We start from the raw sequence: 14,136 nt of genomic DNA on the forward strand, positions 1-14,136 counted from the left end.
AGACATTCAGGTTTTCTGTTTGTTTTGAAATAATCTTGTTGTTATGGAGTTCAAGGCAACAGCACTGTTTCCTGTATGCTCATATTCACTTGGAATTAATTTATGACAGGGGTTTTTTTTGCAGACTTTGAACTTATACACATAGGCATGTTATTAGAGAGAAGTAGTCAGGGTCAATCTTGATACAGAACAAATACTTTGTCATAATACTGTCATTTACTTCTGCCGTGTATGTGTGCTCCATCTCCTTGTCTTTTTATACACCTTAGTAATGTGGAGCAGTTACAGAATGTGCCCTACCTGGTTTCACCTGTCTGGTTTCACCACCAGTGATTCAAACACTTGAGTTGACACTGCTGTGTCGCTGTAAAATGTAGTCATCGATCCATGTTTGAAGATAAACACAGGTTTTGTTCGACCGGAGGCGTTAGGAAAAAAAGGGCGCTGGTTCCAAGAACAAATCTTCATAAACAAAAGTAAAAGCACGACAAAGTTTACACACAGCCAATCCCTTTGTTTACAAGAAGTTGTTTTTAGTTTCATTTTTTTTTTTCTCTTGAAATACAGCTTTTCTAGTCACTTAGTAAGTTTCCAGAGTTTCTAGCCTCATCTGTTGCAACTTATTCAATTTTAAAAAGGTTGTGTATGCTGCCACCTTCTATAAACTACAAGTTTTACTGCTACACTGGGTCTCCGTCCAGGTTTAAGAGAGAATTCATAAAACAAAACCATAACCGTGAGTGCAGTTGACTATTTTATTGACTCTGCAAGGTTCAAGTCAAATTTTGTGGATTGAGCTGGTGGACAAGCAAACGCTTCCTGTATATTTTTTAATCACTGCAGAATTGAAGACTTCATGCATAGGCTTATAAATCCTGTTTTTGTTATCTTTCTATCTCCTCTCCATACGTTCCTTCAACAGAGCCATATATCGAGAGTGGTAAGTCTCCATAAAGAGTGTCGCCATGATTTCCAGCATGAGAAACATCTTGACCGCATGCTTATTGCTCACTAACCTCCCTTGAAAAGACCTCCATGTGTGTTTGTTTACCATGTGTGACAGCTAAAACGTGTGTGTGTGGGGGCTCTAAAAGACTCTAAAAGCTTGTGCTGCCACATAAGGCCATTTCAATTTCCTCCCATGGATTGAGATGGACTCATATTCATATTCTGTTGTTTGTGTTTGCATGTGCATGTGTGAAGTGTACGCCATTGTTTTGAAGGGAGATATTTAATAAGTCAGTGACCCCTTCCTCTTGCCCTGTTGTACTGTATGGATAAGCAAAGAAATGGTTGATCCTGGGAAACACATCTAATGCCATCTTCTGGACTAAAGCAGCAACAGCAATTTAGTAACTAGTGTTTTAATATTATTCAAAAAACATCAGTTAAAAGATCTTTTCTCAATATTAATGAGATGATTTTTTTCTCATTTTGTTTGTTACACAGATTTGCAGATTCTTACTTGCAAACTTGGAGAAAATCAGGAAAACAAAAATCCACCTCTAACACCATAAACATGTAGAATCACATGTGATTTTTTCACTAAGTGAAAAATGTGTGTACGGACGTGTTTTAATGTTAAGACATGGAAATTAGTTTCCCTAAACATTTTCTATTCAATTTGCAAATAAGATGTCTCAAATCGAAAAGTTTGCTTTCATTATTTCATCAATGAAAAAAGAAATAAAGACGAAAGAAATTATCTCGTAAAAATGAGAAGAGATGTTTTTGAGGTGAAGCTGATGCTGAGATAAATCACATGTTGGCTGAAAACAATCTAATAAAGCAATTGTATTGGTGCATTTCCTAAATGAATTCACTCAGTTTGGGGTTAAGCTGTGTGAGCTGTTCGTCCTGTAGACTGCATTAGAACTAAGCAAATCAATATTGTTTTACATATTGTGCCTTCCCTGTTCTTTATTGTCTCCCTGAAATGTATGTGTCATCATCAGAATATGTGTGTGTATATGATGATGGCTACATATCATCACCGTCCACATGATAGAAAAACATGTGTTTGATGACAAGGGAAGAAACATTTCTTACCAACATATCTGACTGTAATGCTGACTTTCTCGACACAGAGAATCTCTCTCACATGTCACATGTTTTTATTTACCTCTCACCAAAATATTACCTGCAATTTCTGTCACTTTTTCAGGGGGAAAACAAATTACATCAACCTTGGCTCTTTCTTGATCAAGCCGGTGCAGCGGGTGATGCGTTACCCACTGCTGCTGATGGAGCTGCTGGGGGCCACGCCGGAGAGCCACCATGACCGGCCCCAGCTGACTCAGGCTCTGCAGGCTGTCAAGGAGATCAACGTAAACATCAACGAGTACAAGCGCAGGAAGGACCTTGGTAAAACCCCCTCACAGTTTCATTAACTTTATCTCTCTTTGGTTACTATTACTTCTTAATCAGTACAATCTCTGGACTGAGTTTCTTGTCTCAAGTCTTCCCTCTGCTGTCCACAGTGGTGAAGTACAGGAAAGGTGACGAGGATACATTCATTGACAAGATCTCCAAGCTGAGCATGCACTCCATTATCAAAAAATCCAACCGAGTCAGCAGCCACCTCAAGCACCTCACGGGAATTTCACCCCAGGTACATTTCTGCTCCGAGATGAGTTCTTAACCCGAGTGAAAGTGCACATTAAGGTTAAGGGAAGACTATCAGAGTGTTGTGAATGAAAACATGTTGGATCTAACATACGTCTTTGTCTCCTTCTCGCTTCTCTCTTCCTCGCTTCTCAGATTAAAGATGAAGCGTTTGATGAGGCTGAAAAGCGATTCAGGCTGCAGGAGAGACTCATCAAGTCTTTTATCAGGGACATTTCTTTGTACCTGCAACACATCAGGGTAGGAGAACTTTACCTCTCTCACATGAAAAGCTCCACAAGTCAGTGGCTTTGCATTTTTGACTGTGATATGAAATACTTTATTATTGGCTTTATTCAAGCCATTTTTAATTGTAACCAAGGTTTTTCTAAAACGTGTTCTGCGTATTTAAATATTTTGTTATTTTGTATATAAGGATTTTAATTATTCAAATACCTCTCTTCAGGAATCTGCATCTGTGAAAGTCCTGGCAGCCATCAGTTTCTGTGACATCTACACAGAGCGAAGTATTCTGGACCCCGAGCGTTTCCAGAGAGCTCATCGCAGCATCAGCGACAAACAATTCACAGAATTTGTAAGTCCTCTTCATCTGCTTAACCTTAGTTAGTTGGTGTAGAAGCGCATTGGATGTGACCCCTGATCACCTTCCCCTCCTCTCCTCCCCTGAGCAGAAAGAGCGCACAGAGGCCTTAGTCATCAACCCGCTCACCCAGCTGCTCCTCATGTTTGCCGGGCCCCACAAACTCATCCAAAAGCGCTTTGACAAGCTGCTGGACTACGACAACTGCAAGGAGCGCGCTGACCGCCTTAAGGACCGTCGTGTCCAGGATGAGCTGCAGGTGGCACGCAACAACTATGAGGCGCTCAACGCCCAACTTCTGGACGAGCTCCCCAAGTTCCACTGTGCAGCAGAAGATCTTTTCACTGGCTGTGTGAGGGCTTTCGCTCAAGCCCAGAAGGACTTCATGAAGACGACACTTGGAGAGCTGAAGCCCCTCCTTCAGGTTGTGAGTGTGTCTTTGTTTATGGGGGTTTGAAGGCAGTTGGTGGCTTAAATCTCATCTTTTTGTCCTAAAAATATTACATCTCCATTCCAAATGTAGTAGTAGCTGCATTCTGTTATTAACCCAGACTTTTTTTTTGTACCTCTGTCTCCAGTTTTCTCGCAAAGTTGGCACAGAGGGCAACCTGATTGCACAGTTCCAAGAGGAGTATGGTCGCGTTCTCCAACTTCTGCAGAGTTTTAGCTTCTGCCCGGAGAACCTGCCTCCAGCCACCACCACAAAAAAACCCTTTGAGAGGAAGACTCTAGAGAAGCAGACCTCCAAAAAGCAACTGCAAGGACCTGTGAGTTGATCCCACCGTCCCTCTACCATATTTTAATGCATGAGAGGAGTAACTCAGTAACCGCAAGTCTTGTCCTTTCAGCCCAACCACACTCTGCAGACAGATGAGCACCGTGCAGGGCTTCTGGTACGCTACGGCCCTGAGAAACTCTTCCAGGCCGAGAGGAACTTCAACGCAGCCCAAGATCTGGACGTCTCTATACTAGAGGGAGACCTTGTAGGTGTAATCAAGCAACAGGACCCCATGGGAAGCCATAATCGCTGGCTGATTGATACTGGAGGTAGGTAGTATTTTAATGTCTTGAACCTCTAACAACATCTGGAAAAATTGGTGTAGCAATATAATTAATTTCCATGTCTTCTCTGGCTTTTCTTGATTTGCAGTCACCAAGGGTTTTGTGTACAGCTCCTTCCTCAAACCTTACAACCCACGCAGAAGCCAGTCAGACGTATCCATTGAGAGTCAGTCGTCCAATGAGTCAGGCTACGGCGGCTCCTCCCCTGTTTTTTCCCGCCAGAACAGCAACAGCACACTGACCTTTAACCAGGAAACAGCCACTGTCAGCTTTTCCACTGGGCAGCCCCAAAGTCAATCATCGCCACACCCTTCGATGGACTCTGCCTCCTCTCGTAGGAGTCACCACAGAGATATACCGAACCCCGACTCTGCCAGTCAGACCAACTCCATAAACTCCTCACCTCGAAATTTCTCAAACCGCCGGGAATTCTCAGACCAAACACACCGAAGTTCCCCCAGTCACAGAGACACAGAGCCCTCCTACCGGCACTCGGGCAGTCACAGAGACTCATATGACACAAGTCATGCGAGTCCGACTGGCCACAAGGAGATGTCGGACCTCTATGACACAGACTCAAATTCTTCACTCAGAAGCAGTCGTTCACAGCGGTATGGACACACAGACAAAGCCTATAGTTCATACCAGTGGAGAAATGGAGATAGCGGTGGCCAGAAGAAGTCTGCGTACTCTCGAGATGAGTACATTGAGCAGGAGCCAGAACCAGAACATGAGAGTGAATTAGATGGTCATCAGGTGAGATTTTGTTTGAGTAATATGATGTATTTCACCTGACTCTATACTGTAGGTTCTTTCAGCTCTAGAAAATACCATAGCTTCCTTTAGCTCGTTGTTTGGGTTTTACAGCCCTCAAACAACTGTTAAGTTCACTCTCATTTCTCTCATCAACCAGTCGCAGCAGGCAGCTGTTTTCAACAAAAACTGTACTGTGTCACTGTGCACCTGCTCAGCGCCAAACAGCAGAAAAAGTTAGCGACTAGCCGAAGTTGAACATTTAGCAGCTTAAGAGCCAAATATTTTTTTTATGTGAGCAGAAACACAGCTCCACATGAATGTTGTCCATGTCTGCTGGGTATGTAAATAAATAGGCAACTGGTTTGCTAACATGTTAGCCCTAACAACTTTGTAGGTGTTAATATGTTATTGTGGAGTTTACAGCTTGTTCCTGTGTACCCAAGCAGCAAAAAAGTAATACTACTTTGAAATTTTTAAAAACACAAACTAATCATGACTGCGTTTTTCTTTCACTTTTTTTCAGATATACTACGCCCTCTACTCCTTCAATGCACGTTGTGCCAATGAACTGAGCATCTCAGCCAATCAGCGGCTGCGTATACTGGAGTTCCAGGATATGAACGGCAACAGTGATTGGTGGCTGGGGGAGGCTGGAGGCCGACGAGGCTACGTGCCTTCCAACTACATCCGCAAATCAGAATATACATGAACAATTTGAACCAAGTGCTGATACCTGAGACTGTATTGCGATCACACTGTGAGCACACACAGAACAAAAAGACAAACAAGCATCTGGACACATGGTGACTTATTTTTTGATCTGTTGTCATGGAGTTTGAAAGTGAGAAGGACTGACTAGTGCTGCTGACTACTCAAAGTTAGCATTATATGCCTATATTTATAGACTTTTTATATTATTTTTACTTACTGGAAACTGCACCCTACCCCCTCTCGTTTCCAGTGGAAAACCTGTGAATTGCACCAGGATTTTGCCATATTCTCTGGGGCTGAAGATAATGAATGATATGCTTAAAGACAGAATGAGTAGGATTTGTTGGTTGTGGTTTGTAAACACAACATTCAAAGGTGGCCCCTGCTGTCCGACTCAACGGCACCAGAAGTGCTACGCTGCTATGTCACTATGTTCTTATAGAGCCCCACTGCCCAAAGGTTGACACCCAGAAACGCCCGAACACAGCAAAATAATAATAAGATACAGGCAGAGGGCAGAGTCTCTGCACATACAGACACCACCACACACTTCTAGTGGGTCATAAGTGATGATTGAGAGGGATTATTTTTGTATGAGTCTATACATTGTGTTTTTTTTAGGAAAATCTTACTCATTCTGCCTTTAAGAGAACAGTCTTAAAGGGTAGCACATTGGGAAATTGCAATGGAAATGTGAATGTTTTGGGTTCAGACTGGTTCTTCTAAACTGAGATCAAGTGGTATGCCGACAGACTGACCTAAACACTGTGTTAATGACATTTTCTGCATGTGGAATGCATACATTTATACTCAACAATCCAAGTGTGAAGCACTTAATGATGAATCAATGGTTGCAGGTTTGAAGTGTCTGTCAATAAGAGTTTGGAGTGTTGTATGACATTGATACCAACCATATGAATTAAAAACACATAACCAAGTTGAATGACATATGACTTATGGTTTACAAGCACTCCCCTTGACCTTTCTGTCAGTGACCTGAATACATTTTTTTTTTACTGGTGTGACACTGAGCAAACAGGTGTTGACCCTTTTACCTGTAAGAGGAGGTTAACGAACAGGGAGAGCAAGATCGTGGTCTGTTCTCAACTCCACATGCTCCCCATGTACATTATATATAGTGCTGTATATTGAGAACATGCTATTGCACCCACTGTAAAGTGATCACTGTTTGAATAAAAAACAGCTCAGCTGACAAATCAGAAGAGTGTCATAAAGATTTTTTGTTTGTTTGTTTGTTTTTCCCTCTGTCATGTGGACGATCAATGTTATGTTGTCACTGTACTGCATACTTTAGGGGTGTTTTTAGGGTTATCGATGACTACAAAATTATGTAATCTGTCATCTGTAGATGTCAGAGATTCCCACCAGTGCATGAACGCACCACAGAGACAGACTTTTCAAATAAATCTACACTTTCAGCTGTTTTACTGCAGAACAATAATTCAAATTTGACTGTGATGGATTGTTTATTTCTGGCAGGTTTAAAAACTGCATGCTCATTTTTATGCATGATTGTATTTACTGTATATAAATGGAAACCAGTGGATCCCTGGAAGATGGAAAAATACATTTAGATAATCTAAAAACTATGTATATGTTCTGCACAATATTAAGCAGTAATGTAAAGTGTTCACAAATGGGACTAATATATACTGAAACATCTGTGTAGACCTTTAACTACAGTAGTAATTACTATCACCTGTCAATGCATTAAGGAATTTTATTTCAGCCATGGACAACACAGCATAATAGCAATTTGCAGGAATGGATTGCAATACTGGGCCACAGTATTTTGAATGTTAAAAACATGTTACAAAATGCATAAAAAATGTAGTCTAAATTCTGTGATGCTGTATCAGCGGCTCTTGTTAACAAAGCAAATCTCCTCTTGCATGTTGATTAACCTCAGGCCACTCTTTTAACCTTTTGATCACACTTTAAAGATTTCAGAGTCAATTTTACTCAGTCTATTTTAAAAGCCCTCTGTGGCAACAGTGCAGCCTAGCCTGTATCTTTTAAATGTATTTCTATGCTCATCGAGATCTGGACCATTTAAGTTGCCCTTTTACTTTTGATGACCTATTCAAAAGATAAAGTCACAGGGCAAAAAAGACAAAGTTTTGAATCACACGTAACTCCTGTCAAATCAATGCAGAGTGCTAATGATTAACAGGTGGGTGGGGTGTTTGGGGGTCTTCGGGTGAGGGGGGTTATTTAAGATGGTCTGAGCAAAAAGCAAACCACAAACCTCCACTGGCGCCATCATGGCCAGGGTCTACATCACCACAGTCTACTTAATAGCTGTACTTGTACAGCTGGGTGCACTCACTGCATTTGGACAGGAGTTGTATGTAAGTATGTATATAATAGTATAGGATGAATGCCATTTGTTGGAAACATCTATAAACAGGCAACACTGTTAGGAATCCATGCATACATTCAATATTTTGGACAATACAAAGACAACAAAAACCAGGCGTGGATGTTATTAAAACTGCTGGAATCTTGACCAGATTTGATCAAAAGAAGGATTTGAAGCGTGCATGATTTGTTTCATCTCTACCATTTCCAATCTATACATCCTGTAACTGTATATTTATGTACATTTAGAAACTGTCCAGCAGAAGTACAGACTTCTACTGTTGTCCATTTAAAAAATTATTATGCAACATTTGAGAGAGAATTGATATATTTTGTTTTTGTTGCAGATAATCACAGAAACAGATGACACTGGTGGTAAAAAAAAAAAAACACTTTCAATTTAACTTCCAGTAAACTTTATCTGTTTCTCGTGTGTGGAATGCTTCAATGATTCTCTTTTCCTCACAGATTATGAGTATTATTATGATCTTCCCACTGAAATCCCAGCAGAAGATGATTATTTGACTCTAGATGACTGGTTGTATGAACTCCTGGATGACCCCTCAGATAGTACAAGTACGTGTGATAGCCAGTTTTTGCACTGTTTTTACAGAGAAGTGTAACATGGATATCTGCTCTGACTCAACATCTACTGACTGAGACATGAACTGATACAGAAACAATCAATTGCACTCTGGCCAAGACTGTTTTGTTTTTTTCTAACACATTTTTAAAATATATGTTAACTGCACATAAGCTGCACATAAGGTGTTTATGCTATCAAGCATTTATGATTCTGTCTTCCTGTAGATAACTGTGATCCCAATCCATGTTTGAACGGAGGTTTGTGTGACACCGTTCTTAATGGGGGCTTCATATGTTCGTGCCCTGAGCCCTACACAGGAAAGAAGTGTCAAACAGGTAGGACTCTCTACCAGTGCTCATTGACATGGATCAAAGGGGAGTTTCAGAAAAGCTAAGACAGTAATGTATGTAAATGCCAGCAAATATGTTGTTTTTTTTAACTCTTTTTGAAATTCTTCATTGACAGGCACATTATCACTTCACTGTCTGTTGACTGAATCAATCAGCCACAGTTTTTATTTTATTCATTTTATAATATCAGAGCTTTCATCACAATACAGAAACAAAATAGATTCCTTGACAAGATGTTTTTTACGTAAAAAGTGGAAGCATAATGATGCCTGGAGCATAATATTATCAAAGGAAAAAAGAGAAAGCTTTTTTTCAGCTTTCAATCTAAAGCCCCAATTTGAAGGATTTGAAAAGATCCTACTTTAGCGCCCTCCGGTGGTGTTCAAAAAAGATACACTATGATAGTGGTGAAAATTCTGCACATAATAAAAATACTGGATTTCAAGCTTGATTCTGTATGTATTAAGTTTCAATCACATGTGAGAAATTTCACCTGAACTAACGTATCACATGTTTTTCAGTGAAAGACGTTTGCAAGAATGTGAAATGTGGCCAGGGAAACTGCGTTGTCACATCTACTGCGCCATTCTACGAGTGCAAGTGCAAGCCTCCGTACAAACCACCCAACTGCAGAAAAGGTTTATTTTTATTAGGGAATTATGTTATGAAATAAAGTCTTGTTTTTTATAGTTTACTTTCATTTTATTTCCCAGAGTTTTATTGCATCAGACATGTATCTTCCTGACCTGCATTCACAGCTTCGCCCTGCAGACCCAATCCTTGTCAGAATGGAGGCTCCTGCAGGAGGGGTCCCAAAGGCTCCTCCTCCTTTCAGTGTTCCTGTCCTGCTGGATATAATGGGAAGTTCTGTGAAGTTGGTAAGTACAACTGTCTGTCTGGAATAGAAAACCACACTTTAAAACCAACCTTTCCTTTATTATAAGATCCCAGATATTACCTGGGAAAAGGGAGCTCAAGAGTCAACTGCCCACTTTATTTTTTCATATATCCAGACCCAAATGACTGTTACCAAGAGGATGGAGAGTTTTATCGGGGCATGGTGAGTGTAACAGTTGATGGGGAAGACTGTCTGGACTGGAATTCCTATTTCGTCCTGCAGAAAGGGGGAGATCCTTTTAAAGAATATGCCGGGTTTGATGGAATTGGACCGCACAATTATTGCAGGTAAAGAGTCCTTGTGTGTAAATATTGCATATGTTTGTTGTTGATACAACCTTGTGTGTGTTTGTGTGTGCATAAAGTGCATGTGAGGTACACTTAAAAATGTTGTTGTTTGTTTCTGCTCATGTGTTTTTGTAAAACTCTGCAGGATTTGTCTGCAATAAAAAAGTGCATTTTGTTTTTTTCTCTTTAATGTGTTCTTATAACCTTTATAAATTGAAAAGATTAGATTCTCTTATGAATCATTCCAAATGCTTTACAGAATAGGCTTTTAAAATGCATAAATAAAAATGCCAGGTTGTGAGATTGTTGTAACACTGTGTAGGAGCCATTTTTAGTTGTAGTTTCAGTTTCAGTGGTTGTTTAAAGGTAGCAAATAGTCACTACTTGCTGTGTAAAAATACAGAACTTGTATTAAAATCTCTATGTATTCAAGGAACCCTGATGGAGATGATCAGCCCTGGTGCTTCATCAACAAAAATGGCACACTGAAGTGGGGCTATTGTAATATCAAGAAATGTTCTGCAGGTAAAACACACATGCACATGTACAGTACACACATAAATCCTCGCCTCCTGATGTCTCTTTTCCTCATTTTGATTTTCCATCCCTCTCAGTTCCAGCCACCCCACCAACCATCCAGGAAACAGATCCAACTCCAGCCAAGCCGGATGTGGCTGCTACCCCGTTCTTCCAGTGTGGGAGGCCGCAGCCCGGCCGCTCGGCCAGGATCTTTGGAGGGAAAAAGTCTCTACCTGGCGCACATCCGTGGCAGGTTTCCCTGCAGACCAGACCCATGCAGTCCACCGGGCCCTTCAACCACATCTGCGGAGGCATCCTCCTTGAGTCCTGCTGGGTTCTCACTGCCGCACACTGCATGTAAGATTTTCATTGTTTTAAGACATAAACACTGTTTCAGTCTCAGCACTGTTTGATGTAGATTTATACACGGACACACTCACATGACATGACTATTCTGGTTGTCCAGTAAAAGTGGAATGGAAATGCAAGTGGTGATGGGAGGAGTGGACATAGAGAAGGATGAAGTATACGACCAGGTGATTCCTGTGGAGAAAGCCATTGTGCACGAGGATTATAAGGAGAGCCCCTTTGCTCTTCATAATGATGTTGGTGAGATGCAAAGATTTCACATATATACATTTCATATACATTTGATCATTCAGTTAAAGTGTAATTAATTGAGTCCCCACTCTTTAATGGAAACTTATCTTCAACTGAACCTGTATCCTAGTATTTTCAATGACAGAGACAACATTCTTTGCTCTTTCCTGTGCAGCCATGCTGAAGCTGAAAGCCATCAACCAGCCGTACTGCGCTAAAGAAACACGTTTTGTAAAGACAGCCTGCCTGCCAACCCAGCGCTTCGACAGCGGGACCGAGTGTGTGATCTCAGGATGGGGTGTGACTGAAACACGTGAGTATCATTTGAATCTAAACTTTCATCTACAGACTGCAGGACAACCGTTATAACACAATGATCAATGTGAAGCCATAAGATCTTCACACTCTGAGTTGCAACTGCATTATGCAGAATGACTGGTTTTAAGAACACAAAACAAAAAGAACAGAATACAATAAAAAAAATGTTTTAAACTTTGGCAGCTCATGGATATTCATCCAATTCACCTATATCACGCATTTACATCGGAAAACAAGGTATTGTATTTTCTGCTTTTTCATTTCACAGGATGTTATTTTCAAGTATGGTATTATTCAATTCATTTTATAAGTGTCAAAAGAAAACAAATTTCTGCGAGAGAATTGTTACTAAAATAGATACTAAACAGCCACAAACCAAAGTATAGAGTAAAATAAAAATCTTCTCCCATAGCCTTTTCATTTTAATTTATGATTGATTCTGATTTTGATCTGAAAAGTAAATTATTTTACTACCAGCAATGCATAAAGACCCTGAAATATTTCACAACCTTGTTTATATGAGAAAAGTAAGCACAAGTTGATCAAACCTTTATGTGAAGCAAACAGGAATAAAAACATAGTTTATATGGAAAGTGTGCAGCAGATGTCACCAGCTGAAATTAAAATATTTACATAAAAGACAAGAAAATGAAAAATGGTAAAGTTGTATCTTTGTATGAGTTTCTTTATCTTGTACCATGAAGATTTAAAATGTCATTGGACCAGTCTGAATATTAGTTAAACTATTCATTCTTTCTCTTTCTCTCTCAGAGAAATATGGTACCAACCAACTTCTGGATGCTCGTGTTCTCCTGATCTCTCAGGAGAAATGCAAAGCTCCCCACGTCTACGGAGACTCACTGGATGACAGCATGTTCTGTGCAGGCAACATGAAAGGAGGTGTCGACTCCTGCCAGGTCTGTGCATGTGCATGAGTATAAGAATGTGTGAGAGATAAGATTTAATAGTATTCAAGTCAATAAAGAGAGAGAATGAAAAAACCTGATACAAAAAACATTAATCTGTCCCTGTAGGGAGACTCTGGTGGTCCTCTGGTGTGTGAGCGTAACGGGACTCACTACGTCGTTGGAGTGGTGAGCTGGGGTGACGGATGTGGCAAGAAGTACAAGCCTGGTGTTTACGTCAACGTCCGCAGATTTATCGACTGGATTGCTTATAATTTACTCCGATAAGGATGGGTCTGGCCTCACTGACACCGTATATGATAATCACAGACTTGCTGCCGCTGACTCTGAGTTAAAATCATAAAAATGATGTTTGATGTTTGATGTTTGTCAAAGCTCTCTCTCAATCCAGAATGGCAGAGCATTAAACTTGTGACACATTACCTCAATATGTATTGTTATAAGTCACCTATACCTCACTGTGTGTTCAAGGTTGCTATTGTTCTCTCAGTTTTTGTGAGCATGCAACAACTGTTCATAAATATAACTATTAAATGTTCTTAAATATTTCTGAGTGAGTCCTTTAAACCAACACACTTTTCAGTAAGTTGTCAACCTTTGTGAATCTTTGGAGTTCATATTAAATGGGTTAGGAAGGAGATGAATTATATGCACATCACGTAGCTGCAAGGAAATTAGAAAGCAGCATCAATGAAAAAAATAATGCTTGCACACTTACTCCAATCCACAAAATTTAATCAGCAAACTTTGCTTTGCTATTGCCCCTGTCTATCATATTTTTCAGAGGAAACACACAGTCAGCTGTCTGGACTCACTCATTCATTTGGAATTGATCTAGTTTTTCACTGAGTGGTTGTTCAGTCACCTGTTGATGTTGTGTGATTAGTGAATGAGTGTGCAGGGGGTCTGGCTGCTTGCTTGTGACAATTTCTTCAGTTTGTTTTTAAGCTGAATCATATATTGAGTAATAAGCTTAAAGTAACTAGAATAACAAGTGTCAACATGTCAGCTTTGTACCTTATATTTTATATGTTGTGCATATAGATAAGAGTGTGTAAGTCATATATTTGATACATGCATAAATACTTGCTGATGTTCAGCACTGATCTGAACCTGTATCAGATTATAAGCTTTGTGATACTTTATATATTTCTGTATACTAAGAAAATACATAGGAAACACGTTTAAATCATGTGATATGTTGTCTGTTTTTAATGAGAACATAAATCTGTTGTCACAATAGAACAATACTATAAATTTGAATTTCACTTTGTTGGCAAAATGACACATTCCGAAGCACTCAACGGCTAAAATGAGCACTTCTTTGTTTAGAAACAATATGTATATGCTAAATGTCTTTAAGGAAGCAGCCTTTTCACCACTCAGGGTGGTTTATATTTTTGAAAGCAAATTGTTTTATTGGCATATAAAATTGCCTCCCACCCCTCTGATTTCATCAGGTGGGGGACAATGATATAGTTTGATGCGGTTTGTTGTAAGATTCTATGCTGGTTTTCCTCTTGTGCTCCCCAATCT

At 40.0% G+C, this 14,136-nt stretch overlaps 2 protein-coding genes across 5 annotated transcripts in view; both read left to right on the forward strand.

Moving 5' to 3' along the window:
• Window positions 1–6,969, forward strand: part of dnmbp (dynamin binding protein) — a 52,483-nt gene extending 45,514 nt beyond the window's left edge. For 2 of the 4 annotated variants that reach the window (XM_067577242.1, XM_067577246.1), the window contains 10 exons: window positions 923–940; window positions 2,165–2,364; window positions 2,481–2,611; window positions 2,761–2,865; window positions 3,071–3,199; window positions 3,297–3,632; window positions 3,784–3,972; window positions 4,054–4,252; window positions 4,356–5,023; window positions 5,547–6,969. In XM_067577242.1, the coding sequence (XP_067433343.1) occupies window positions 923–940; window positions 2,165–2,364; window positions 2,481–2,611; window positions 2,761–2,865; window positions 3,071–3,199; window positions 3,297–3,632; window positions 3,784–3,972; window positions 4,054–4,252; window positions 4,356–5,023; window positions 5,547–5,732 (2,161 nt within the window). In that variant the 3' untranslated portion in view covers window positions 5,733–6,969. The remainder of the gene's footprint in view (window positions 1–922; window positions 941–2,164; window positions 2,365–2,480; window positions 2,612–2,760; window positions 2,866–3,070; window positions 3,200–3,296; window positions 3,633–3,783; window positions 3,973–4,053; window positions 4,253–4,355; window positions 5,024–5,546) is intronic. The other 2 variants (XM_067577243.1, XM_067577244.1) reach the window with 2 other exon arrangements.
• Window positions 6,970–8,015: 1,046 nt separating this feature from the next.
• On the forward strand, window positions 8,016–13,022 carry LOC137172682 (hyaluronan-binding protein 2-like). Its single transcript, XM_067577247.1, has 13 exons — window positions 8,016–8,106; window positions 8,464–8,491; window positions 8,585–8,692; window positions 8,927–9,037; window positions 9,574–9,690; window positions 9,811–9,930; window positions 10,066–10,237; window positions 10,671–10,762; window positions 10,852–11,113; window positions 11,223–11,365; window positions 11,532–11,669; window positions 12,446–12,591; window positions 12,709–13,022. The coding sequence occupies exons 1-13, from the start codon at window positions 8,020–8,022 to the stop codon at window positions 12,865–12,867; spliced, it is 1,683 nt and encodes a 560-aa protein (XP_067433348.1). The 5' UTR covers window positions 8,016–8,019; the 3' UTR covers window positions 12,868–13,022.
• The last annotated feature ends 1,114 nt before the right edge of the window (window positions 13,023–14,136 follow it).

Source organism: Thunnus thynnus, chromosome 20, assembly GCF_963924715.1.
Source record: "Thunnus thynnus chromosome 20, fThuThy2.1, whole genome shotgun sequence".
NCBI classification, from domain to species: Eukaryota; Metazoa; Chordata; class Actinopteri; order Scombriformes; family Scombridae; genus Thunnus; species Thunnus thynnus.